The sequence below is a fragment of the Phalacrocorax aristotelis genome, chromosome 6 (assembly GCF_949628215.1).
Source record: "Phalacrocorax aristotelis chromosome 6, bGulAri2.1, whole genome shotgun sequence".
Taxonomy (NCBI): domain Eukaryota; kingdom Metazoa; phylum Chordata; class Aves; order Suliformes; family Phalacrocoracidae; genus Phalacrocorax; species Phalacrocorax aristotelis.
The window spans coordinates 46,035,754-46,054,382 of NC_134281.1; the positions used below are offsets into that span (position 1 = coordinate 46,035,754).

Here is an 18,629-nt window from a genome sequence, read left to right on the forward strand (position 1 = left end):
TGGCTGGAAGATGGGCCAGATAAATAAATTTTCTTTACTAAATAAGTTAAATTATTAATGTTAATATCTCAATGGATCAGATCTTTGTCAGATTTTGTGTCCTGAGATTGCCAATTCTGTCATGATTTTTGCTGATCAGCTAACATTTCTAAACCTGACAAAGCATCATTGCAGAAATAGATTATTTTTTTAAGAAAATATAGTTTGAAACCAACTAAAATACTTTCTTTTTACCTTTTGAAAAATATCCCTTTGTACCTAGCTATTGAATACCAGTATTAGACTCCTCATGCGTTTTAGAATTAATCATCTTGCACTCTGAGTTTGTTTATTGCTGTATTATTTTTTCAATTCTTGCAGTAAGCAGCCATCTAGTATCAAAACTGCTTTGAATTCAGCATCCAAATTACTAGTTGTGAATTTATCTCAAAGTAGATATATATAGATGTATCTCTTTTGAGTTTATATATATTTTCTGTTACGAGAAGTCCTGAAGCTCTGATACTGAGAGCTACGTTCCAGGTCTTCCAATAACTTGATCTGCATTTGCTGAGCAGCCACTTAGCTTTAATGTTTTGGGTTCCTAGGCTGACAAGCAGAGATGGTCGTTCCTGGGTAGCACAGCAGACAAGTCTTTGAACGTTAGTTGTACAGTGTTGTGAGACTTTCTGATAAAAAGGTATCCTGTGGCATAGTTCTGTCACACTCGTTAATGAAACTGGTGTTAACACAGTATTAGTTACACTATCAAAATACCCCTTCCCAGTCATTGCAACCTTCCTATGCTTTTTCCTTATTATTTTGTACCTTCTTCTTAGCCGCAGACACTCTGTTTAATTGCCAAAAGACCTAGATTCTCCAGTTTTGGCTCTGCAGTAACTTGCTGTCACTTCCTTGTGATGACTTGGTTCTCATGAAGTTTGGTTTCTGTCCCTGTAAAGTGGTGATGACAGAGATGAACTGTTGCACAGGGCACTAACTTGTTAATGACAGAAATAACTTCCTGAAAAGGAGATTCATATGGATGTGCAGTGTCTTTCACAAATGGGCCAAACTGAGATAAACAGAGGTCTGAGTACATGCATGTAATAGAGCACTGCACATAGATTGACTTTCACAGCTTGCTTTCATTTTTCTATACCTGAACTGTAGAATACAACCAGTTGTTTAAGTTGAACATCAACCGAAATCACAGAGGTTTCCGACGAGCAATTCGGTCCAAAGGAATTAAATTTGAAGTATTTCATAAAGGGTAAGTCTACAGTTTGCTCCCTCTTCATTGCTTCTCTAGTAACAGTTGAAAAGAGTGTTGTCGCTGAAGTTTAAGAAGCGCAATCTTTAAGCTAGCAATAAAGTGTTGTCTAGTTCTCATGTCTGAGAACTCCTTTCAAAATGTGCCTGAGCTCTGTATCTTCTCCTTCGGGGGTGAAAAAAAGGCAGAAGATCAGTGAATTTTTTTCTTAACTGGTAGATCAGTTGAGGATTAGTGCGTTAAGAGGAACTGATGACACTGAGAAGGTAATGATTCAGCTTCAAATCGCTTTGGTTCTTACCCAGTCTGGTTTTAATCATCAGAACTAGCAGATTTAAATGTTGTATGGGATAACTATGTAGAATAATGAAGTACAAGTGGCAGCAAAACGTTAACAGCAGTAAAGCAGGTGACAGATGAGGGCAGAACTAGTGTTATGTTTTTGTGCTTCTTTTCATTCTGAGGATCTTAACAATATTTACTGAACACTGCTAGCAAAATTTTAGACTATTTTGAGAGAGACAGACTCCCCTCATCTCAGAGATCAAGATGATGAGATGGATGTTAACAACTGGTAAAGTTCAGGAAAATCGTCCTACGTCTCGGCTCATTACTGCTTTATTCAAGATCAGAGTGCCCTATATTCACTAATCCCCAAGCTGGTTGTGATCCATGATTTGGATGGGAAGTTAGATAACCTGTTTTTTGTCTCAGTGGCTCTTTGTGCTATTCTTTCTTTGTATTACTAGGATGTGCAGAAATCATCCATAGGTTCTCCGAGATGGTTTTTGAGTTGTAGATGTTTTAATTTGTGAGCTAAAGTCCCATTGTTTTTACTCCAGATCTTCCATTTGCATGTCTGTTGCAGCAAAGCTGATTTTCTTGCTCTTCCTCTGTCAATCATGACTGCTCCACTGCCCTGTTGTTCAAGATTTCATCATTGGAGACCCTGCCTCTTTTGCGTAGAGCTCTTCAGTGTTTACATTTGTTTAAAACGTTTCCCCCTATCTTTAGCGTACTATTGCGTATATGGGGCCTGTCCTGTTGTCTTACCAGCTGGAATTGTGCTTATTTTTAAGGTCTGAGCTCAGGCTTAAATTCACCCATTGGGAAACACCCTTCAGTGATTCATGAGTTATAACCCAGCTGCAGATTGTCCTTTGAAGCCTTTTGAAGATTAGCAAGAAAATCTGTGCAGGATGTCTCTTCTGGTTCAGAGATTTTTGGTTTTGGTTTTTTTTTGTTGTTCCTAAAACAGGAATGTAACAAGTTAAATGTATGCTTGTTACTGGATTGGGGTGGAGGGGTGGCAGTTCCCTATGGCAAATAGCAATAGGGAAGGAAAAAAATTGAAAATGCCCACTGATCACCTTCCCTGGCCATCTTCCCAGGAGAAGGGCAAGGATTACGTGATCCAGGCTCTTTTCTAAAGACTGTCTGCTCCCTGTCTTTTTTCAGGACTATAAAGGAATAATACTTCCAGAAATGCTTGTAGATGTTGTAGTTTTGGGGTCTCTGATAGCTCTTTAACCATCTCCCAAGAATTACGTTCTCTCAGTGAGCAAAGGAGACTTGTTTCAGGTCATACATAATAAACTTCAGTTTAAAAAACACTTTCAAGTAAAAACGCAGCACTGTATTTTACCAAAGGAAAATTCTCTCCTTAAACCTCTCCTAAAAGCTTCTGAAGATAAAAGATTTCCCCAGAGCTGTTTCTGAAGCCATTGCCTAGAGCAAGTTCACATTCCTCACAGCAAACCCCCCAGAACTGATCAGGGATGAACCCATCTTTGTTTCTTGAATTATAAAATGGAAAAATGCTTTTTCAAAAAATCAGGTAGAAGAATTGCTGATTCTGTTTTTAAGTTTAGGAACAGTGTGTCCAACAAACTGCAGTACAGTTATGTAATCCTTCTTCATTTTAAGGTGCTTGTGAAGTAAAGGAAGTATTCTGGCATGTAAGCTAATAAATACTGAACTTTTCTAAATGATTTTCTCAGTCTACTGTAGTCTCACTGATGGAGAATAGAGTCTCATTTTTGGAAGGCTTTCTGTCAACAAAATTCATAGGCATCATGATTGGAGGCAGCACTGTCAGCCCTTAAGTTACTGTGACATTGTTTTTCTTTACTACAGCAATTTGCATTGAGGTGGACAAATGGGCAGATAAGAAGCAATCTGAACAACTGAGCTGGGGTCTTTCAAGTCCTTCAGCAAGAGGCTTCTGGAAGAGATGTCCTTCCTAGCAGTTACGGTGCATTTGGAGTAGTAGTGGTCTTACACTCTGTATCCCATCTAGAAGTGTGTGAGCTCACTGCATCCTGGGTTAACGGTATCAGACCGTTGTCCCCCTCATCTATAGACTGAGGTGCTACATGAGCCATAGCATTCCTGGTGCAAGCCAGAAAGTGAGGTTCAAGTCTGAGTGACAGGTTTCTTATACTGTGGTTGACATTGAGGTATTTGGAGAATATACGAATGATGCAGTCATTGAGGTGGTAGATGTGAGGAACCTTACTGCTTTTCCAGTCAGAGATTTTAGACAATCGGGTTCACAGATGTTCACTTGGAAATTGTAGGCACTGATGGCAGCGTCAGGTCTGTGTATTAATATCCTGGTTACTGTTGCCGCAGATGACATGATCATGCAGCTCCATATAATAATCTTCAGTTTTCATTGCGTATGTCAAGTCTTGCTTGATAATATCCTAGTATCTCTTAATGATAATAGGAAGAAGGGTGGATGTTTTGGGGTTGTTATTTTGTTGGTTTGCTTGCTTGTTTCTTTCCTAAATAAAATGGCATAAAAAAGGAAGCTTCTGAATTCTTGGCAGATTTCCTCTTTAAAATATGACAGACATGGCAGGTTGGCTTTCTTACCTCCAGAATCTCTAGATTTCAGTTGTTTATCACACCTTTTGGAGACTGATTCAGGGAAATGCTTGGATGTAGGCAAAGAAATCCAGTGCTTCGAGCTGAACACTTCCATGGAATTGGTGTGTTTTAGTCTTAACTGTTTCCTTTTGGAGGAGTTTGTCTGGGTAGGATTGTACCACCTGTCTCTGTTAAGGTGAAGAAGCATGTCTTTTTGATAAAACTGTTAAACAGGAATAACTGTAGCAGAGAAAAGTTGATTGTTTTCCTTGCTCTGTGTTTAATTTCAGCCAACTAGAAAGTCTAAAATGAAAGTTCTTGACTGCTAAAACTACCAGTACAAAGGTGAATCAAAACAACAGCTGAAATTAAATGTTCTTATTTGTTGAAATTGAGTGGTTTGATTTGTCAAAAGGGAACTGAATTATTTATGTGACTTTTCCTAATAAGTAGTTTGCCAAAACCAGCATGTGCCTGTGAAATGTTTGTTTTGATGAGAGGTGCAACTTACTTGGCAAGTTCTTCAGCCTGTTCTGAAGAATGGGCTGTTTAACAGCCCATTGCAGAAGACTTGCTGTCTGTCCTGGCCGTTAGGCCATCTTTCCCTGTTGCCCTGCGCAGGGACAAAAGCTGCTGCCATTCCAAGTGCTGGTTTAGTTGATTGTTTTTCTTCAGTACTGTCCTCATCTCTAATTTGGTTGCAAGAGAATAATTAAATCATGAGTACTTCCATATCTTGTCCTTGTAGCCTAGTTCACTAAGGGTTTGCCCCTTGCAGCCTGGTTTGTAGGGTTCTCATAGCACGTCTTGACTAGCCCTCCTGGATGCAGTGGCAAGTGTGAACAGTGATGACCTCTTAGCTTGCTTTCTCTTCAGTGTTCTGAAAAACCTTAGCCATTCAATTAAGGAAGATTTCTTTGAAACAGGTCCTTTTTCAGAAGTGACAAGCAGGTGGGGACAGCACACTTGAAACTGGAAAAGCTGGAATCAGAATGTGAAGTTAGAGAGATCATCGAGGTATGTTTTCTGGGTGAGGTGTGTTCTTCTAGTAAGTAGTATTTGAACACAAAGTGAAAATTAATATTTGCATTGCCTAAATATATCTGTATATAGGTGACAGTTTTGTATTGGATGAGTTTGATAAACAATGGGCTGTTCTTTGTTTTGCAATCTCTTGAAGCTTATCTCAGCTGTGACTGTTCTGCTACTGGGAACTACTTGGTTCTTTTAGGACTCTCTCCTGCAAATTTTCTGTATCAAGATAGTTGTCTGTGTCAGGATCAGAAATTCAGATGGTTCCCAAAAATATTTGTGTTGGTACCTAACAGATCAAAGGGTTAAGTGAAGACTGATGGAGTGGATAGAGAGGTGACATAAGATCCAGTAGATCACTAAGTGGAACCTTAAAAAATAATCCCTTGAGCTGAATCACAAACATGCTTGGGATGTCACTGCCCATGGAGTCCCAGTGCACTTCGGGGGCTTGGTGCGTGGCCAGCAGAGGTGATGCAGCTACCTTGCATGGGTTGTGTGGGGAACCTGCTCTGCCAGATTATGAATCTGGGGAAGCACGGGGCTGCGGCACCTCCCAGCATTGCAGTCACCCTCAGGTGATCTCAGTCATCTTTTAGTCACGGGGGGGAAATAAAGTCAATGATTGCCTGAGGCACTATAGTTAGACATTATCATTCATATGTCTGCTGACTGCTCTTCTTTTTGTGGTTCTTTCAGATTTTTGATGGCAGAAAGCCCACTGGAGGGAAACTGGAGGTAAAAGTGAGACTCAGAGAGCCTCTCAGTGGTCAAGATCTTCAAACAATTACAGAAAATTGGCTGGTCCTTGAACACTAGTTCTGTCTGAGGTACGAATACTGCATCTAAAGATGGTCTGGCCAGAACTTGACAGGGCTACAGAAAAAGTCTGCTTGAATAATGTCTTTTGTTGACACTGACCTCATTCCATAGCTCTTTGATACCATTCGTCTTTGTATTTGTAGTGGTGAGTTGACATAATTTCAGAAATGAGGTTACAGGGTCTCTGATTAGTTTGTGTATCAATGGTACAATTTCACAATCACTTGAAATACAGGGGATGCTTCTGGCATCACCTTTATTTAGAATAATATTTAGAAAATAAGATTGACGAGCCCTTTCTAGGAGGGAGGTGCTTTCTGTCCATCCTTATTGTTAGCAAAAAACCTTTCAGAGTTAGCAAGGGCCCTTCGTCCCCTCCCAGAAGCTAGAGAAGGGCATTCGTTTGTCCAATGAAAGTCTGCTTGACTTCATCTGAAAGGGAAACTATTGGAGATGGGCTTTCTTCTGAATGCTTGAGACTTCTGGGCAGGGAGAAACAGCACAGCTGAACACAGGCTACCTGAAGAACTGTGACTGCTGCCCCTTGTGCTCTACCAAGTACAGAAGAGGAGCTGTATGCTGCCAAAGTGGCTGTATATTAGGAGGATGAAAAAGAGGTAGGCATCCTCTTCTTGCCAGCCTCAATGGAAACTGCCTGGTTTTGGAACTTGTCTTCCTTTCTCATACTCTGCTTTTTAGGTATCACAAATTCTCCCTTCTTAAAAAAAGCAAATAAATACCAAAAATTCTGGTGTCTTTTTTAGAAGTGATCTTTTTACATAAAGTTACTGAAAGGTAAGTACCAGAAGTCCATCTGCCTGTGGAATCTCTAATTCAGCCTACTTCTGTGCATCTGTCTGATGTTTGAAAGAAATTCAGATTAGGTGGCCACAATCATGGATACCTGAAACTCAGGTCTCTGCTTCTCCCACAGTTTATGTTCATAAAACCATGGAGAGGACACTGACTGGCTGGAGACAGTCAGTTCTCCCTTGGTTGTGCATGCAAATTGCCTGCAGTCATAGGGTGTTACTGGCAGGGGCAGGACTGTGTTGATCCCTTCTGAGCAGGTATTGTACTGCAGTAGCACAGAGAGTCTTCCTCTTGGACCATGACCTTGCTATGCAAGCATGGAGCAAACCTCACCTTTTCTCATGGAAAACAGATGATGTATAAATACACTGTCCAGTAAGTAATCCTTCTTCCTTTGCTTGAGCTCCTGAAGTCTCTGCGCTCCCTCTTCCTTAGCATATTGTTTTGCTTTACTTTTATAAGTGGCAGTTGATTCACAGTGACTTCACCCATTTGCCACCCCTTTGCTTCCAAATTGTGTTAGATTTTACAGATTGAGAGGTCTTGTTTCAATACATGGGTCTGAATTTGTAGCACCAAAGGGACTGTTTGTCTAGTGATTTCTTCCTCACAGCCAAGGAGTGAGCTGCCCAAGAGCTTCACAGCTTGGCTGTGAGGGACGTGTTTGACAGCCGTATCTGAAGTAACAACTTGGCTGTGTGCCGTGACTGGGCACCTAGGCATTTTCCGTCACTAGGGCTTAATAATTTTGCTCCACTGATTCTTCTAGTTGACCACCCAGAAAATTTGTGTCAGCATTTTACATATAATGTGACCTTGAATTGTGAACATCTGTTAAGTACTGCATCAAGTAATTTTGGGTTTTTTTTGTTTGTTTTCCCCAGACCCACTGGAATGTTGAATGATATGGGATGAACGTATGTAGAAAGATGCTGCTAGCTGCAAGCACCAAAGATGTTAAATGAATGCACTACTGAACCTAATGTCTATTTTGATAACAGCCATAGTGCTTATTAATAACTTTAAGGCAAATGTAAGGCTCTGGAAATTTGCTGCTGCAGGGGATTGTTAGTAGTCTATACAAAATAGACAGAATTGCCTTAATGGGGGACTACTAATGTAGCACCAGGATGAATGTTACACTAACTATGCATAGCGGCGTGTGAAAAGTTTAGCCCCTTAAAAATTCCCTGAGGCAGTACAAAAACTATTCAGTCAAGTCACAGGCAAGACCTTTATTAGACTTCATTTTTTCCAAGTGTACGAGCAGCCTGTGTGGTACAGTGAACAGTCTGCTACTGCTTTTCCTGTTCTTTCTTACCAAGGCCTGCTCAGGGTTCTGGGTTGGTTTTTTGTTGTTTTGGTTTTTTTTTTTTCTTCTTTTGTTTCCTGAAATAAAGGAGCAAGAACTCAGGCAGCAATCTAGCAGCAGCGTCTTCCCCCCCGCCCCTTGCACACCATTGCAACATGCAGTTCAATGGGACGTTGCCATTTCAGAAGAAAAGAATGCAAGATTTCTTAGCAGCAGGCGTTTACAGCACTACATTTTTGTTCTGGCTACCAGTTGTCTGCCATGCTTGGTCAGTGCAGCCCAGGTACTGTGCCTTCACCCTTTTTTAATTTATAAAAGGAGAAAAAAAGTACGCTAGACCCTGCTGCTTCCCAAATGTTCCTTGCATTTTTACAAAAATAGGCTTTTTCAGTTCTTTCAGGTGATGGGGAAATAGCCACTCTTTGTCATGTAGAAAACTGGATTATGACTATTTTGAGGAATGCTTTTGATCAGCAGCATACAAGAAGCAGTACCAAATACATTTGTGTTTTTTAAATCTCTGTGAGCTAACAGAAACAACTGATCTCAAAGGAGAGGACGTGCCTGCACTGGTGAGTCGGAGCGCTCCTGCACCAGCTGTTTAGGTAGGGCAAGTTTGTAGACAGAACAGAGTCCAGACAAGTAAGGCAGAGCTGCCTCTGTCTTCCTGAGCAGATGAAGACAATACAGTGTTCAGTTTTTAATTTCAATAAATTTAATATACAAAACTACATGTTGAAAATAAAAATATAATATGCAGTTTTTTGCAGTGTTAACTAACTGAATTTTAAAAGTACAATATTTTTTTTCTGAAACAAGTACTTATTTCTTAACAACATGGTAATTAAGGTCATTTAAAAGGCTATGGTTGAAGCAAACATATCAGTCACCAGTTGATAGTGTTTTGCACAAACATAATCCAAACCTAAAAGACTCTTGGGGCAAAGGAAGAGAAGATAAAATTTTTCACCTCTTTTACTGTATTATTAAGCATAACAATGCAACTAAAGTAACTGGAAAGCAGCTGATGTGGCAAAGCTGTAGTGCAGGCTCTAGAAGGAAGATTATTACTTCGTTTATGGAACATTCTTCCGGAGACTGAATCTTGCCTACACGGTGTAGTGCTGTGTCCCGAAGTGTGCAAAAACAGGGTGCAGAGGGGAGTCTGAAAGTACCCTTAGTCCTGCTCCACTGCACAAACACATAGGAAGGCTAGTGATGGTGTAACAGCTTATGGTTTGTCCATCGCGAAGCATTAAGCCAGCCACCTTGTCCCAAATGCCAGAGGTAAGGTTTCACTTTGATGTAACGCTTACCCTTCTAAGTGTAGTAGTGTGCCTGCCTCTTGCTGGCCAGCTTTTATTTCTGAGTTGGATCCCAGTTCTCTGGCCTGCCTTCTCCCAGTGTTGGGTGGTGACAGCTGTAATTTGCAATACTGGATTTGTCAGACTTTGCTTTTTTTTTTTTAAAAAGCAGTAGCCATTTATTCACAAATGCAGTCTGTACATATACTGTGCTGTCTTTACATCAAATACATTCCTACATCTACAGTTACCTTTTCCTTTGCCCAGCTAATGCTGTATATTTGTTTACAAAATATAGCATCAGTCTCACAGTAGCCTTGCACTTCCCTTTATATTTGAGAGGCTGCCTGTGTTAGTCACATACAGCAAAACCAAAATAATCCCCGCTGCATCCACCAGACCTGACTGCAAGCAGGGATGATGCAATGTCTGCGATACTGGGCCCACCATAAGTTAGCCCCTCTTCCCAAATTAATTTTCTGTATAGCCTGGAGGAGAAACCTTCGCCCCCTTCCTGCCAGGGACTCAAACCAGCTGCTTTGCATGGCTATGCCTAAACCAACCAAACCCCTTCTCCTGCTTTCAGCTCCTTCCACTGGTTAGCAGCTTTCCATGGAGACAGTAAGAGTGTGGAACCACATTTCCTCTGGCTGAGTCTCAATGTCGCAGCAGATGTGAGTAGCTGCTTTCCTTACTAAAGCCCTCTCAGATGCGACCAAGAGCACTGGGCCAAGTGCAAGTGTTCAGTGCTAACCAGAAAGCCTTTTTTCAGCAGAACATGCAAAAACAGCCACTCTATACTTTTATCACAGGTAAGCTTTTACATGGTGCTGCTAATATGAAGTGCAAGCTGTCTTGTATTACATGACACTAGCGTTACACTACAGCATACAGCAAGGAGGAGACAAAGCTGCCCTGGGTGTTACTTTTCTTTAAAACGCAGGACCTACTGGGGAAGAGGAATGAGCTATAACCGCACTTTACGGATAATAATTCCTCTGCTTCATACAGATTTGTAAACAAAGTACAGAATAGCAGAGGTGGTGTAGGAGATTACGGAAATCTGCCAAGGTGACAGGTTTTTATAGTAAATGTAGGGGAAAAAAGGAAACTAGCCTATTACACACACAAAACTGCAGTTTACATAATACCGCTTTCAGAGAGATGCCTGCCCTTCTGCTCATTTGGACGCATATACAAACGTAGTTATGGCTAGGTAATCTTTCCATATCTCTCGCGGGCTACTCCAAACGTATTTCAACCAATAATCTGGTCAAAATAATGTAAACGTTACTTTTTAATGTCTACAGAATAACCACAAACGGCATTATGATGAGGTCAGCATGAAGGTCTTGATTGTTGTTTCTTACATGTCCAGCTACAAACAGTACAAGATTGGAGTTTCACTTTTTATTTACGCCCCAGTGATCTTTGCACCCGTTTGAGCATTCAGAGTACATGACCGTAAGTCTTTAAACATCAGCATTTTTCTAAACAGTAACAGAAGTGTATTAGCTGCAAGGATAGCATAGCCATGTTGTAGTATAGAAGCTGCCCTGATCCTCTGTTTGTTGACAATGCATAGAAGATTTAGAATTATGGAACAACTGTCCCTCCCCCCCCCCCCCCCCCAATAGTGTTAACAAAAGCTTAATTTTCCAGTTTTAAAGTGCAAATGATTCAGATACAACTGCTGCTGGAACAGGTCCGAACAGAAAATGAAGTCCTCTTATGAGATGTTTTCCAGAATATAAAAGATGAGCTCCATTATGACTGGCCCCTCACTCAACTGACATGCCCCTCCATGAATCACTGGAACTAAGGCACTGTCCAGGTCATTCATGTATTGAGAGGGCAGTGGCTGTCCATTACTCCCAGCTTGATAACCAACCTAAAAAACACAAAGTAAGAGTGGGTATTAGAGAGAATAGGACGCAAGGCTGCGATTCAGTGGGCAGTAAAAGGGAAATGCTGTGCAGGAGGGTGAGGTGCTGTGGTCTCTGCCCAGGCAAGTTGGGCACTTGAACAGGATACAGCAGGTCCTAAAGCAGCTTTCCCACTTGTTTTTGTTCTCTGTGTTCCCTGTGGCTACCTAGACAAAGTCTTCCCCCCACCCGCTCTGTCAAAGCAGATCATTCAGGAACCACACCCTGTGTTAGCAAACTCATGCAGTATTTAAAAGCTGGTTGATCCTAAGACCACGTCCACTCCAAGGCAAGGCCAGCTGTCTTGCCAGGAGACCCTTATCTCTGCTTGTAGCTTTTGCTGTAGAGCACTCTCGTGGCCCAGACCTTCCGTCTGTTTCTCTGCCTCATATGCAGTGTGATCTTTTAAGAACAGCCATGCTTGTGAACAATGTTTAATGCTGACCCAAGAATACATTTAATACACTCCTGTCTTCAATTTCTGGTGAAAAGGCCAATTTAGTATCTTCTCTGAGCACATGGCAGGGCTGGTCACAGGTCTCTGACTACAGAGCAGGTGTTGCTAGTGGCATATGGGGGTCAAGCCTGGTGTTAATTCAGGCTAGGCACCAGCTTGCTGATTTTAACAGATGGCCAAAGCACCAAACAACAGTCAGCAGCACTCGATTAGCATCTGATATTGGTACTTCTTTAACCAAGAGAATGGATCAAGTGTTGTATTCCCTTTCTGGGGAATGAACAGGGGAATAACCCCCAAGTTAAACCGAAACTATTAAGACTTACTTGATCTGAGTCAAGTGTAACACGCAGACCTAGCTTAGTCATTCCATCTTCTTTCAACAATTTAAGATGAGGACATAGAGCTAAACAGAAAGCCTTTGCCACATTTTCAGTCAATCTGCTGTGATCAGCCGGGTCGCTCAGACTGTTGTGTTGCTCATCATTTTCCAGGAAAAACACCTAAAGGAAAGAGTTAACATGAGATGTAACACTTGGCTTTTCTAGAAAATAGGTTATTTTCTAGAAATGCCATTTAAACTTTTTACAAATGAACACTTAAACAAGAGCTGCTCAGGGAACACCAGCAAAAGACCCTGAAGACAAATGACCTTAGGGGGGAAAAAATTTTTAAAATAGTCACGTTCTCAAAAATCTTTCCGTTCTGGTCAAAAGCCTCATTATGGAAGTTCACTATGTATTGCACAGAGTTTTTAATAAAAACCCTGCTTTTAAACAGATGTTAACTTCAGAAAACTCGCATCTTAAGTAGAAACCATCCCAGCCTGAATACTTGTACTATTATTGTCACTGAACTTGTCTCAGATGAATCTGTCTGACCTGGGAAAAAAAGATACTAAGGTGGTAAGCTGCAGAGGGATTGACTTGGTTCCTCCTGGGCAGGTGAAGTGAAACACTTAAAAATCTTTTAACACTATCATTTGTGTGCTGGTAGAGTCACAGGTAACATCACCTATGTAAGCAGTTTCTGCAAGTGATTTATGTCACAGCACTTTCATTTTAACTTGCACCACTTTAGAGAAAGTGGCTCAAAATAACATTTTTCAAAAATAATTATTAAGACTTGCCTCCCTTTAAAAAGGTAGTTTTTAACACAAATGCAGATGAAGCCACCTGTTACCTCGGGTAACGCAGTTAGCAAGTATTTTTCTAGTTCCCCCCACCCCGTGTTCAACACCCATATGCAAGAAGAGGTGGCCAATGCAGAGTAGGCTGCAGAGGCTGGCTGTGATAGCAGCCTGAGCTGTGCATCAGTGGTAGGATATTTTATTCTGCACAATGCTGTACTGAATCTTTCCTTGCAGGTACAAAAGGTCATACAGGTTTGGGCTGAAAAATTTGCTGCTTTAATTTTGGTGAGTAGGGACAGCAGGTCGAAAGAAGAGTAGGCTGTAGCTCCAATCCCAAAATGCCAAGTGTTGGTTTACATGCAGTTGACTGACTAACCTCTGTCCACCGAATGACCTTTCCGTTTGCCTTGTACTCTGAGCCATGAAATATCTTCACACTTGTTATTGACTCCATCGATTTGCCATCAATAGGGCTTACAACACTGTAAAAGGGAGGGGAATGAGTAAGTTCCGACTTAGCAGAAGATGCGAGCTGAAGAGAGACTACTGCAAAAGAGAACTACGCTGGGATCAAAGGGCAGCTCCTCTGCTACACCTGAATCCTCCAGCTGCCTCACTCCAGGTTTTTTCATAACTCAGGGCTCTGCAATTTGAACTGCTCCTACACAGCAACTTCCCACTCGGCTTAATAAGGCATAGACCAAAATTAGCCTCAGAAGGGAACTCCCCAAAGGCTTCTCTCAGAGTGCCAAACCCAGTGATCTTGAATGCAACGGCTAACTGTGACGATGGTGCTGGGCCTGGAGCTTCATTGTGCGCAGCCTTTCTGCTATGGGCTCCTACAGGGCTGAGCAGGAGGGAAGCATGGTCCATGCTGTCCCCTGCAGCTCCTACCCCTGACACCCACCTTGGTCAATAAGCACAAACCAGGAAGGACCTTCCTAAAGATTTTCAACAACGCTTCGCACCGAAGCTAAGCTCTCGTAAAGTGTTAACGAGGCAATGAGGCGTTTCATACAGATTTCACTTTTATTTGTAACCTCAGTGTAGACCAGCAAAACCTGAAACACTACTTACACAGCCCAGAATTTAACTACAGACTCTAAGACTGACCTGGAGAGCCTGAAACTACAGAAATATCTTTCTTTCTAGATGCTGAGTCCTTAACCATTGTGCCCACCACAACAGTACTTCACTGTCATAAATACTTAAGCTGCCATTTACACCTTTCAGCGTAACTATCAAGAGTCCAAATATACTATTGATGTCCAGCACTACTTAATGCAAGCTAAGCACCAAGAGAGCAAAGTGACCACAATATGCAGGGTTCAGCACTGAACTGTTGGAGACAGGTTAGTGGTTTCCAATAACTGGATATTAGCAATGGCAAAAAATCCATAGCATTGACAACTTTCTAAACTGATGCCCCAAAGCTCTGGTATATCGATTCCCTTTTCATTGCATTTAATTGCATCTTATCGCTCAAAAAAGAGGCACAGACTTGTAATTCCTATTGATTTGAAGACTCATGCACCTTATAAGATCAATTAAAATTTTTAACAAATATAGTCAGTCACCCTTCAACGGCAAGCAATTGCTCCTCTACTTACCCCTTACTAAAGTTTTTATCATCTTCTACCCACTGAATATGAACATGTTCCTGAGGATCTTCAGCATCTACTTTGCCACAAGTGATGGTGAAGTCTTTCATCTCTCTCAAGGCCTGCCTCAAAGAGTCCATGCTCTCAGCAGTTATCTGGACCATTACTCCATCTAGGGAACCAAGAAATCCTCATAAGCCAAGTTAAGCCACACTGAACAGAGCCTATATAAAAAAAAAAGAAATAAACATCCTTCCTCTTTTTGCAACAGAAAGGTTAAACAGCTATTTCAAGAGTCCTAGGCAGCAACACTACATATGACCATTTCTGACCTCTCAGATGTGTATAACACAGCACTGATGAGCACTGACTAGGAAAAACACAAGGATACTGTGAAGCCCATCTACCAGGCAGTCAGGTGTAGCACTGGCTGCATTAGTTTGCCTCAAAATTTGACACCTCTAGGCAGCCCTCAGAAAAACCCTGTGTGACACCCCACCCCCAATTCAGCTGTCACCTCTGTTGGTGCTGAAGCAGCACTCCAGCAGCCACAGTCTTTGGGAAGTCAGTGCTTGCCTGACTGAAGAAAAGGATACAGAACTTTAATTGGATCAGTCTAAATTACTGCAGAAATAACTTAGAAATGAGACACTTCCCCAATGTACAGACTCCTTGCCTGAATCCACCTGTATCTCTGTCTTGCACTAAACCACCAATTTAGACATGGTATAATGACCTAAATATACTGACTTACAGTGAGCTGGCTGCTTTTCAGCCCTGGCTGATCAGTGACCCATGGGCTGCACACTCATGCAGCTGCAAGCTCTCAAGTTGGAGCAGCTTAAGGAGTTGCTGCTTGTCAGTGGAGCTGTGCTGACTGACTTCATCCATGGCTTCTTGCACACCTCACTCGCAAACTGTAAGGCACACACTTAAAGCGCTACTGTCTGCAGTGTCACATCTGTGGTGAGGTTAGACTACAAGGTTCTGTAGCTCTGCTAACGAGCAATAATGGCTTTCAATGCAGTGTACCCAGTCAGCACCTATTTCTGTGATGTGACAATAAGTAAAAGAACAAACCAAATCAGACAGGTACCAGCTCAACAATCTCAACATGTTATGTTCTCATCTGCCCATATACAAGGATATAAACAATGCACGTTCATAATCTTGCATAATGCACAGCTATTTGGGGACTGAGTAAGTTTAGCAGGGCTTCGTCTCCTGGTCGGTAGATTATACATTCCGTGTTTCTTAGGCTCACAATTTCCTCTTTTAACCCAAACCAGTAAATGGATCACAGGCTCACAAGCCAGGTATTTCATATCTCACCCTCATTTTCTTCTGTCCCTGTTCTACAGCATCTGGACAAATTCCTCCTCATTAAAGGAAACAGGGATTTTTGGCTAAAAAATAGGATAAAGCTGAAGCAGCAGCATGATTCAAATGCTCAAGGCTTAACAGCAGAGCTGAGCCGTGTTAAGAGGGACGCAGTGTGTTTTAAGCAAGCAGTTCAGTTCTTACCTTCTACTATACTGGATTTGGCAAGGTAGCCTGAAGAGGATTTTAAAGCTCCACTGAACACAAAGAAGCTGGCACCAGTCACTGCAACAACAACAATAGGAGTGATTTACTGAGGCTTTCATCAAAACAATGCCTTATACAGGAATCAGGTATCATAGCTCTCATCCAGAGAGGCGATTAATCTAAATCAGGACAAATGCTGCTTAGAATTATGGTGACTAATGCTTATCACAGTCTTGGACATAGAAGGGCGAATCACCCAGTTATTTTCTAAACTGGACAACAGTTTTTGTCAACCTTAATGAATGCTTGTAAGTCATCCCTCTCCCCAGACACACCTCTTAAGTTTCAGGACTACTAATTTAGGGTAACCAAGTATGAAATTAACTTCTGAATGTTCCCACATAGCTGGCAAAGACTGCGAGCAAGCTGTTTATGGGTCACACCGTAACACCAACGCACTGGCAAGGCCACAGCTCAAAGCCACCCGATTTAAAGTAAAATTCTCAGAAATTACCACTAAACTTCATTAAATTCCTGCTGGAAATCCCTCTTCTTGTCCCATCCATAAAATGAACAGGAGTCGATAAGACCATCAGTCCTGAGTGACATCCTGTGCCAGTATACTTGCTGAAGTGACTGGGGATACTTGCAAAACAAAAGTCAGCCTCTGTCTTACTTGTTCTCATTTGGATACAGTATAAATGTCTTTCCCAGAAATTTTCCCCCAAACCACAACATTTAAATTCTCAGCACACTGCTGCTGCAGCCTTTCAGCCTACTTTAACAAAAATAAAGCCTGGAAATTAGATGGTCTAACTGAGGTGAACAAGAGGAGTTTCCTGAAGATGCATTATTAAAATGCTGCTGTTGTTGGTTATTCCTATTTACCTTTGCCTCATACTAAATCTAAGCTTCCTCACAATCTTCCTTCACAATAGTATAGGTCAAGCACAGGCAACCACAACCTCACCTGTAGACTCCGATAATGCCTAAGACAGCTCTCATTATTAATGTGGAGAAGCTGCCTAAGCCAGTTACAGCACTGTGACCTCTGGAGCACTGCAAGTCCTGAGCTGTATTGTGCAAGCCGTATTACCATATTTACAAGGGAGCAAGCTGTTATGTGCTTTATTTTATGTCTGCTTGATCTACGAAGTTCCTAGAACACCTCTCAGACAAATTCAGAACAGCACCATTGACCTAGCGAAGTGTGATGCGGACTGTACGCAGGGTGCGAACGGCCCAGTGTGCCCCCAACATCTGAGATCAGGGATTCTGCAAGGGGGTAAAGGGCAGATAGAGCAACGTGTTACAGTTCCTTACGTTGCATGTCTAACTCACAAAGCTCCCCATTCAGTCACACCGGCAGTCAGAATTATTTTCTCTGAATGTCTAACAGAAACTCAGTGAAATGCAGACAAACCCAGTTCTGACCGATTCACAAAGCCACACACTGGAGCGTTAACACAAATGGCAAAGTCATGCAGAGCGCTGGGAGGGAGCGGCCTCCTCGTGAGCCCCGTTCTCACCCTTCCTCGGCTGATTATGGATGCTGATGGCCTGCGTCTGGTAATTCCCGTCATCATTCTGAACACACACCAGATGCGAGTCTGCTTTCTCATTGAAGCACGCTCCCCCTGCTAGAACATGCTCGTTGGATTTGTTCATGGCTTTCATCATCTGCAAGCAAAAAGATTTACCATTTCTACCCTGTTCATCAAGCACTACCATAAACAGGTGATTCTTGGAACAGTTTAATTGGACAGAGCAAGCTTCTCAACAGTGCTCTATTCTCACGTCAGATTTTAGCACTCAGAACCATAAATTGCTTTTGAAAAGAGGGTTCAGGTCTGATACTGTCTAGATGCTTTAAAGGGCCACCTTTTATGTAATTAAAATAAATGCTGTAAGGGACAGCCAAGCTATACAGGTTGCAAAAGCTATTATGTCTAGCTGTTTGAAAAATCAAATTCACAGGAAAAGAACATTAGGAAAAATATTGGGAGGAAATATCTGGCTTGTTTACACAACTACAGTTGCTTATGACATAAATCATAAGTGCTGCCTCCACTGTTCAGTGCTAGACTGGTACTCAGACTTGTGGCATTTAATGCTGGTTCTGCTATGACCAGTCACCAAAACTTGAGTGTCTCTGTGCTTCACCTGCATGAATTGAGATCAATGTTCCCAATCTGAAGACTTTTTAAAAAGATCTGATTCATATACATCCAGATACAATTTTAGTGCTCTGCCAAGGGGCCCTCCAAAAAGCATTCAAAACATTTGTGATATACTGCACTTCAGTTTTGCTGATTATCATCTAACATATTTGCCTTGACAAAACATTCTGGTAAACGATATAGCTTCTTTCCTTTTCTCCTCTCCTCCTCCTCCTCTTCATGGAGGCTCAGAATATGAGATTTTTCATCCAAAAGAAAACAGGGAGTCATCTATCTCTGGAATTTGTTTTAAAACCAAAAATTATATGTTTGCTTAAGAGAAAAAAAGGCAAATTAAATTACACACCCCCCCAGTGAAAACACTGAGGAGAAGGAAAATGCTGAATTATTTGACATCT

General features: G+C 41.7%; 2 protein-coding genes across 4 annotated transcripts in view; one reads left to right on the forward strand and one right to left on the reverse strand.

Moving 5' to 3' along the window:
• Window positions 1–8,864, forward strand: part of CC2D1B (coiled-coil and C2 domain containing 1B) — a 35,741-nt gene extending 26,877 nt beyond the window's left edge. For both annotated transcript variants that reach the window (XM_075097619.1, XM_075097618.1), the window contains 4 exons: window positions 1,153–1,252; window positions 5,053–5,143; window positions 5,858–5,988; window positions 7,678–8,864. In XM_075097619.1, coding sequence (XP_074953720.1) covers window positions 1,153–1,252; window positions 5,053–5,143; window positions 5,858–5,977 — 311 coding nt within the window. In that variant the 3' untranslated portion in view covers window positions 5,978–5,988; window positions 7,678–8,864. The remainder of the gene's footprint in view (window positions 1–1,152; window positions 1,253–5,052; window positions 5,144–5,857; window positions 5,989–7,677) is intronic.
• ZFYVE9 (zinc finger FYVE-type containing 9) overlaps window positions 8,793–18,629 on the reverse strand; it is a 64,717-nt gene continuing 54,880 nt past the window's right edge. For both annotated transcript variants that reach the window (XM_075097616.1, XM_075097617.1), the window contains 6 exons: window positions 17,581–17,731; window positions 16,049–16,129; window positions 14,534–14,696; window positions 13,300–13,405; window positions 12,118–12,294; window positions 8,793–11,300 (listed from right to left, as the gene is read on the reverse strand). In XM_075097616.1, the coding sequence (XP_074953717.1) occupies window positions 11,139–11,300; window positions 12,118–12,294; window positions 13,300–13,405; window positions 14,534–14,696; window positions 16,049–16,129; window positions 17,581–17,731 (840 nt within the window). In that variant the 3' untranslated portion in view covers window positions 8,793–11,138. The remainder of the gene's footprint in view (window positions 11,301–12,117; window positions 12,295–13,299; window positions 13,406–14,533; window positions 14,697–16,048; window positions 16,130–17,580; window positions 17,732–18,629) is intronic.